The 8,814-nt window shown below is 31.2% G+C and overlaps 1 protein-coding gene across 2 annotated transcripts; it reads right to left on the minus strand.

The window, feature by feature from the left end:
- Positions 1-6: 6 nt before the first annotated feature.
- LOC107484555 (transcription factor TGA3) lies at positions 7-8,272 on the minus strand. Of its 2 annotated transcripts, none has more exons than XM_052260032.1 (9): positions 8,137-8,269; positions 7,203-7,366; positions 6,880-6,954; positions 5,607-5,666; positions 5,450-5,527; positions 5,310-5,373; positions 3,487-3,758; positions 2,663-2,890; positions 7-270 (listed from the first exon to the last, which is right to left on the minus strand). In XM_052260032.1, the coding sequence occupies exons 2-9, from the start codon at positions 7,323-7,325 to the stop codon at positions 130-132; spliced, it is 1,041 nt and encodes a 346-aa protein (XP_052115992.1). In that variant the 5' UTR covers positions 7,326-7,366; positions 8,137-8,269; the 3' UTR covers positions 7-129. The 2 variants fall into 2 exon arrangements, with proteins under 2 accessions (XP_052115992.1, XP_052115993.1); XM_052260033.1 differs by having other exon boundaries at positions 81-266; positions 8,137-8,272.
- Between the last annotated feature and the right edge of the window lie 542 nt (positions 8,273-8,814).

Genomic DNA, 8,814 nt, shown 5'->3' on the forward strand with positions numbered 1-8,814 from the left:
TAACAACTATATAACAAAACTTGAGGCACTATTCTATCAATTAAACCAAATATCAGGTTCATAGAGGTGATGTTCAAAAGGTTCTCAATATTAGGTGATTCTACAGTATTGGGCTAGCTAGGAAGGATCTCAAGGACGAGATGACCATAAAGAGCTAAGAGTGCGAAGGCGTTGTAAGTATTCTCCCATTATCATCAAACCTCGAGCGGCTTGGCCGGTCGTCAAGATTCGAGACATGTGCAGCAGAGTTTGTTGCCTGAGGTGATCTGCCTGAAGAGAAGGGAATACACACATTTTCATTAAGACAAATATTAGAGGGCTATTTAAATATATTTTTTAATATTATTTCTAGTTATAAATATAATTCTTTTAGTCTAGTAATTTATTAGCATACTTTAGTCTATACTTTAAAATATTGATGGCTAACTCGCTAAAAATAATAAAGAGTAAAAAATTATTTTGGTCCTCAATATTTGGAGTGAATTCTATTTTGATTTCTAATGTTTTAATCGTTCTATTTTTATTTCAAAACGTTTAAAATAGAATCAATATTATTTCACAGTTAAATTTCTCACTAACAATTAACGAAATTGATGTACTGTTAATAATATTTTTGTTGAAGCTACGTTTGCTCAACTTCATTTTCCTATCTTTATCCTCTCAACAAGCTCAAATTCTATTTTTCTATTCTCTTCTTCCTCTTCTTTTTTACACTATTAATTCTTTAAGAAAGGCTTGAGGAGAAAAAAGAGAGTAGAAAAATAGAATTTGTGCTTGTTGAAAAAGTAAAAGTGGGAGAAGACAATTGTGCAAACATAATTTTAACAAAAACATTATTAATAGTACATTAATTTAGTTAAGTGTTAGTAAAAGATTTGATGGTGAGATAACATTGATTTATTTTAAATGTATTGGATAAAAATAGGACGATTTTAAAACGTTAAAGATTAAAATAGAATTTATCTTAAATTTTAAAAATAAAAACAATACTTTATTTAATAATAAAATTTGATGATCCTCTAACATTCTTCTATTTGTAATAGTAGCAAAGAAGCACAATTAAGAATCTAACTATAAATACTGATGATCACCATGAAATAATTAACTCTTATTTTTCCTCTTTAACTCTTAGGTTTTTTACCACAGAAGAATTAAAAAGGTGATCTCCAATTCTTATCTAAGTTACAATTTTTCTAAAAAGTTTTATATAGGTTCTAGATGTACCACAATATTATTATCTTTTATTTGGATTTAAGATTAGACTATGTAATGATTACTGAAAATACTTACAATTAGGAATTTAATTAAATCTTTAACAACATATTTTTTAAAACGAATGTTCCATTAGTTTTAATATTTTTTATATTAGCAATGATTTAATTATAAAATTAAAAATAGTATAAGAACTCAATTAAAAAAATATAAATATGTAAATATAAATTTAATAAAATTGTAAAAACCAACAAAATAATTAAACTTTAAAATTGTTATACTGCAGTTCTATTTTAACGGTCTTAGACTGTTAGCTATTATATTATTAGCTCTTCTATTACCTAAATGTATTAGGATATCTTGCATCTAATCTATCTTCTTGTTGAGATTTCTCATGCTCGAAAAGTAACCTAGATTTTACCGTACGTCTCTTTCACAATATGTTCTAGTCGAACTCTTTTAATATTGGACTTTATTGCAAATCATTACATAGTTTGATCTTAAATTTGGAAAAAAGATAATGATATCGTGGTACATCTATAACCAATTTAAAACTTTCAGAACAATTATAATTTAGATAAGAATTAGAGATCATCTTTTTAATTCTTTAAAAACCTAAGAGTTAAGAGAAAAAAATAAAATAATTAATTATTCTATAGTGATTGTCAATATTTTTAGTTAGATTTTTAATGGTGCTTTTTTATGTTATTACAAATAGAAGAATATTAAAAAGCTATCAGAATTTATTGATATTCCAAATAGATTTAGGTAATGGAAGACCTAGCAAGCAATATCATAACTATGAAATTAAGAGTTAAACAAAATTGCACTATAATAATTTTAAGGTTTAATTATTTTATTGGTCGTTATTGTTTTATTAAATTTATAATTAAGTACTTATATATTTTTTTAAAATTGAATTACTACATTATTTTTAATTTTGTAATTAGGTTCTTGTTAGTATAAAAAATATTCAAATTAATGAAATATTTCTTTTAAAAAATATGTGATCAAAGATTTAATTAAATTTTTAATTGTAGTTATTTTTTAATTTGTAAAAAAATATTCTATTAATTTTGATATTTTTTATACTGATAAGAACCTAATTATAAAATTTGAAATAATGTAAGGATTCAATAAAAAAAATTATAAAAATTTAATTGTAAATTTAATAAAATGTTATAGACTAACTAACAGAATAATTAAACCTAATTTTAATACATCGATAATATATTACCCAAATCCTTTATCACTAGACGGTTGCTAGTGATTTGAATTATAGCTTTATGAACATGAAAATGATTTACCATGTTATATGAGCATAATTTATGATTGGAGTATTGGACATTGCATCGTCATTTAATCAAATATAGTCTATACTTCTATAGCGATTTGTAAAGGTTTTTTTGGAATGAAAAAAAAAAAAGTTCAATATCTAATGTTACTTTACCTGGCTCACAAAACCTTCTAGAGCCTCAATATTGTCAAGGGCGGCAGCCATCTGAAATCCATAGTTTCCTATAAGCATTGGATCAACTGCTATGCTGTGGACCAGACCCTGCTGTAGTTTCTCCAACCCCAGTGAAAGCGCATCTTCTGCTTGCTGGGACGATAGACGGAGGTTGTTAATACTGGCGACTTGTTGATCGCTCAAAGGCTCAAGTTGTGGCACTATGATCTGTGAAGAATGGCCAAAAAAAATATATAGTTTACTGAATAATGATCGATAATTTAAAGGGAAAATACTTTCACCTCGTAAGGTTTGGTAAAATTTAACTTGATTCCCTTTAATTCTAAAACCATACCTTGACCTCTTTTGTTATTTCGAAAATAATACACTAAGTAACTGTGTATATAAACTAAAATCAACCATCAAAATTAATTATTATATATGGGTATAAAATATATATATTATTTAATCTATTTTTAATATGATTTTGTATTTAAACATATATTATATATAAGTGGCTGATTTAGCAGCTAATTTTTGGTATATTTGTAACATAATTGTAAATTAAATATAACACTAAGCACTCTTAAAAATATAATATTTATCCTTCCTGTAAGAGAGGTCAATGTGACCTACACAAACAGACAGGAGTCGCCATAAATTTCACCACCTACAAGGAATGTCGGGTATTTTGTGCTAATTTAAAAACTAACAACTTCAAAGGGATTACAACTGGAGACAGAGAGAGAAAGGAGAAGATGGTATAGAGCTTCCTTTTTCCACAATAATTGAATGTTAAAATGAAATATAGTATAGGGATTTACATTTAGAAGGTGCGATGGACGGGATCCTCCAATCCAAAGAAAAAGGCGTTCAACCGATGCTTTCCACGCACCAGAGATCAAATAAAATACATCAATCTTTGCCATATCTGCTTTCATCTGGAAAAGATTTGCATAATGATTCAAGTTGCTCTCAACAAGTAGATGAAGCTCTATATCAGATGCATGAGTGTGCAATGCATTTCTGAGTTCATCGTTCTGCCGATGCTGTTGTTCAACCCAGTGTCCATATTCAATCTCAAACACCGTTAACCCTGCTTGGTAAATCTCAAAACCTATAAGCTCAACGGGGCTTGCACTAAGAAGGACTAGTAATAAATGCAAAGTAAATGGAGTTTAACCATTCTAAACAAAAAACAAAAAGATTCATAATCTTTTGATTTTATTCTTGTCATGCAAGCAACGTGTAAATCAGCACATAATACTTTGTTCATAGATTTCAATTTATCACGGATTGAATTCATGGCACTATTAAATGCTCAAAATGTGTACATAGCAGTTCAAGAAATAGATTAGGAAGTCTAGCACAAAATCGCCCAACCATTTTATAAAATCATTTTAGTAATCATCCTTTAACTATGATAATCAGAAGGGTTAAGTACGATTTTAGTTCCTAACTTAGAGGTTGAAAATTTTTTTCGTCCTTGGCCTTTTTTTGCCTACAAAATGATCTTAAAGGTTTAATTTAGTTTTAAAACCGTCATTCGGACCAATATATTCCTTCCCCATCTTTCCCAAAATCAAGCAGAAATAGAAGCAGAACCAGAAGAACCAACAATAAAACAATGTAATCATTAAAAAAATGGATAATGGATCAACAAATATGTATATTGAAACAATGAAATAATGTAATCAAGCAGAAGCAGGAGCAGAACAACAACAACAATGGAATAATGTAATCAACCAGAAGTAGAAGCAACCAGAAGCAACAATAATCAGAAATCAACAACATAATGAGAGCAGAAGCATAAGAAGAATGGAAGCAGAAGAAGAAGCCGGCAAACCATCACAACGCCACCACCCTTTTCTTCTTCTCTCTTCGCGCTACCCTAGCGCCACCGTCATAGCGCGAAACCCTCTTCTCCTCCCTTGACTCACCTCCAGTTCACGCCATCTTTTTTGAGCTCCACCATTACCATCAGCGTTTCCTCCACCCACCATCAAAACACCTACCGAAACCTTCTCCTGTTCTTGCCTCGAACCAAAACCCACCGCCATCGAGCACCTCTGCCGAGCCCAGAGGAGCAGCAGCAGGATCCAGCGACCGAACGACGACGAGCAGCGGCGACGGATTCCCTTCCCCTTTCCTTCTCCACCTTCCCTTCCCCTCTTCTTCCCTGACCCCCCCAGGGCGTAATTCCCTTCTCCTGTTCCCCAGCCCTTTAACCCTTATTCTTTATTTTTTCTTTTATATTTTTTAATTAGGGGTAATTTAGTAATAAAAATTAAAATTTTGATAAAAAAGATAATTTTAAAATTAGGTTAAACCTTCGAGTCCATTTTATAGGCAAAAAAAGACCGGAGACAAAAAAAATTTCGACCTCTACCTTAGAGACTAAAATCGTACTTAACCCTAATTGAAAAATATCTTGGTTGAAATAATCACATTCGCATATGCCTAAAGACATGGATAGATCACTACATGAAACAAGAAAGACATGGATTTACACACAATACAAACACCACAGTTCAATTTCTGCAACTGTTCAATTTCTGCAATTTCATTTGAACATAGAACAAGAAGCATGATACATAGAAAGTAACAGTTTCATGAAGATTAAAACTAAACTTCAAGAATAAAAAACCTGAGGTTATTGTTCCCGGTGAGCCAGTATAACCATCATCTAATGCACTCCCTACATATAGACCCTGCAAAAAAGACATTTTAGTGTATGCATAAACATGACAAGAGGAAGAACAAACATTGAAAGCCCGAAACCATTACATGTTTTCTTGCTTTCTCTATCTCCAGCTCCAATTGCATGAGCTTCAATCTGCTTGTTTCTAATTGTTGAACATAAGCCTGTAAGTAAAAGAAAAAGGTACGAATCAGAAGAGATGATAAATACTGCCTAAACTCGTAGTGATTCAGCTTCAACAACCTTCTTCCGCAGCCGGCTTTTCCGTGCAGCCTCACGATTTTGTGCCAGTCGTCGATTCACCTACACATGAATATTGAGCAACTGTAATGTCACTTTACTCATGTAAAAACTTTACATTCTTGATATAATAACTCCAAAAGTATAAATCACCAAGAAGCATTTCAGTTACTTAGCATCATTTTAAAAGGTTGACCCTAGTTACTTGGGTTCTTTAATTTACTTGTGTATTGCCTACTAAATCTCCCTTTTTGAATACCGTATACTATAAATTCTTTCTAAAGAAACCCTTTTAATTTAACAAAAAATAGTGAACTGCATACCAAAATGAATTGTCTACCCATTACTGCATCGGAACTAGGCGCCAAACCTGATTCTTCTCAAACAGCTTCAAGCTCATTCATCTTACATGACATTAATCCAATCTGGAACTTTGAAAGCCTTAGAAATATGATTCGGCTCTATTTTTTAGATGAGAGAGTGACAGATACAAGAGTAAGGATGGGGTTCCCATTTGGATGAATATAATAAGAAGTTGGATTTTGGGAATGGTCCGTGGGTGGGTTAATTTTAGGAGGCAGTTGTTGTTGATTGGAAGCAGAGGAAATGTTTCCTCTGGCCATGGTGGAGCAATTAGGCTCTAAATACGATAATAGAAAACCTATATCATTGTCATAGTTACATGGAATACAACACGTTTGGGTACAGGAACAGATGCATGGTACGCTACGTGTAAAATATTTTATTGGAAAAATATATGTACGCCGTTCAACAATTCATAATTATCAACATAAGGATCATCATCATCATCAAAGATATTTCCTTCTCAGATGGGCTTGTCATATTGTGTAACGTAAGTGAACTTTTGTTAAGTGAGTCTTCAATTGATTTAGCAGAGTTTTCAGTTGTGTAGACTAATACACCCTCAGCTCATTCAAACTTTTAATCCTCTTTTTTAACAACCTAGCTCGGCTGCTAGAGATATTGTCTGTTTTGCGGCTAGTTCATGGCATAGTTTTAAAACATGTCACAAGGAAAAGGTATTCAAACTCGTAAAACTTATAAAGCTTGTTGTTTCTTTTGCCTTTCCAATCGATGTCTATTTTTTCTCCTTTATATATAACGTGTTTTAAAACAGTGGGAAAAACCAACTTCAAAGTGGACAATATCACCAGTTTATAGTATTATACAAGAACACATTTAAAAAAAAAAAAAAGAAAACTCCTCAAAATAGCAATACATAGAACACACATATAGAGATTTCAAATTTCATTACCTTACGGACTTCTTTATCAGTAATCTCTTGATCATCTCCGGAAGGATCCCCTGATTCATGAGGAATAAACTCAGGCTGCACAAAAGAGTCAAATCAAATTCAAAAACATTGTCAAGGTAAGTTTAATTTATGGTTGTATTTTCTATTTTTATTTTTAATATTTTTTATTTTTAGGATTTTGTAAAAAAATTTATAAAATAATAAAATTCTATTTTCATTTCTTGCTATCATTTTTTTCTTTAGAGAATATTAAAACTTGAAATTGAAATGAAAATAGAAAATAAAGATACAAATCAAACATTATATTCGTTTTAAGTTCTAACCTTACTTTCCTCCATATTTGTGTTCACCATTAACATTGGGGAAGCAACTGAATTCAGGCTGCCATCAACTTTGAAGCTGTCACTCCACATGCTAACTTGATGGAACGGATCATATATTCCCATCCTTTTCAAATTAATAGTTGAGTTGGCTGAGAGCTCATGTACTAAAGCATCATGAGATGAAAAAAGAATCATATTAAGAGTTCATTCATATTATGTAACGGCCAATTGATTAAAAGCTAGCTAGAAGCAGGGTTTACAATGGAAAAATGAACAAACTCAAGCTCAACATTAAGAAACAGCAATGTTGAGAATTTTTAATCAGTTACTTCTTTCCTCGTCTTTCTCTTGGATCAACTTAAGGAAGTGAGAATTTTATGAATAATAATTTTAGTAATAACATTTAATACATTCATTTTATTGATGGCTGTTATACGCAAACTTTGGTAACAAAAATGAATTTTTATCAGAAAGGAAGAAGCATAGAATAATTTTCGGTTTGTTTGTATCAAATATAAAGCTCAATTGCTCCATAAGAAACCCCACAAAAATAAAAGTTAGACAAAAAAAAAAAAGAGAAAAAAGACAGAGGGCTTATTAAATGATAGAATCTTGCATTGACATTGTAAATTTCCAGAAAGAGACAAAGAGTTCGGTTTGAGTACCAGTGTTTAAATCACCTGAGTAATAGGTTTTGCTCAAAACAACGATTTACAGGTATGTTGAGCTGAAAGTGGTATCAAACCCATTTCAGAATTCAGAAGCAGCAAAATGATGCTAAAGAATATACCAAAGAATATATATATATATTGATAAAGTCACTAACTATTACTTAGATAAATAATAGCATTATTTCGCTGCATGCAAACAAGCTGTGAAAGCGACTGAATGATTGAAGAAAACAACTAAAACATACAACTTAAAATAAAAATACCTGCTCATTGATTTTTTTAAGTAGAGCAACTTTTTTCCTTTCCTCCTTTTGATTATGAAACTTTATTTTGATGTGTCAACTTGGTAATCCTTTTATGTTCCCACTTCAAAAGAAGCAATTTGGAAAGCTCAGCACTAAAGATCAAAAGGAAAGAAACACAGAAGAAAGTACCAAGTTCACTACTGCTTTTATTGCTGAGATGACACTGATCACGCTAACATGAGTGGTAAACGCAGATATATATTATTACAAGTCTGGTGCCGATTAAAATTACAGTTTCTATAGTGTTTATATGTGTAAAATAATCTGTTGCGATATTTTTTAGAGTTGAATTAGGTTTACTTAGTTTTAATATTTAAGGTAAAATATGGTGTTGATTATTCTCAAGATTTTTATCAAGGGCGCCACTTACATAAACACACAAAAAACAACTTCTTTTAAAGACACATTAATTCTACTAATTAATTTTTGACATGTAGCATTGGTTAAAATACGGTTCATCTTTAACAGTTTTTATTATTTGGTCATAAACAGTTTTTTTTATGATTTTTTCTGTTACTGCCACCGGCTCTCACTCTGACAGTTTCACCGCAAAATCGTCGTCTTCTCGCATCTGAGGGATGAAGTAGAATCGTCGCTTTCCCTTGTTGCAGCCTGAACGTCGCCGCCTCCAGCCTG

This window comes from Arachis duranensis, chromosome 4, assembly GCF_000817695.3.
Source record: "Arachis duranensis cultivar V14167 chromosome 4, aradu.V14167.gnm2.J7QH, whole genome shotgun sequence".
Classification (NCBI taxonomy): Eukaryota; Viridiplantae; Streptophyta; class Magnoliopsida; order Fabales; family Fabaceae; genus Arachis; species Arachis duranensis.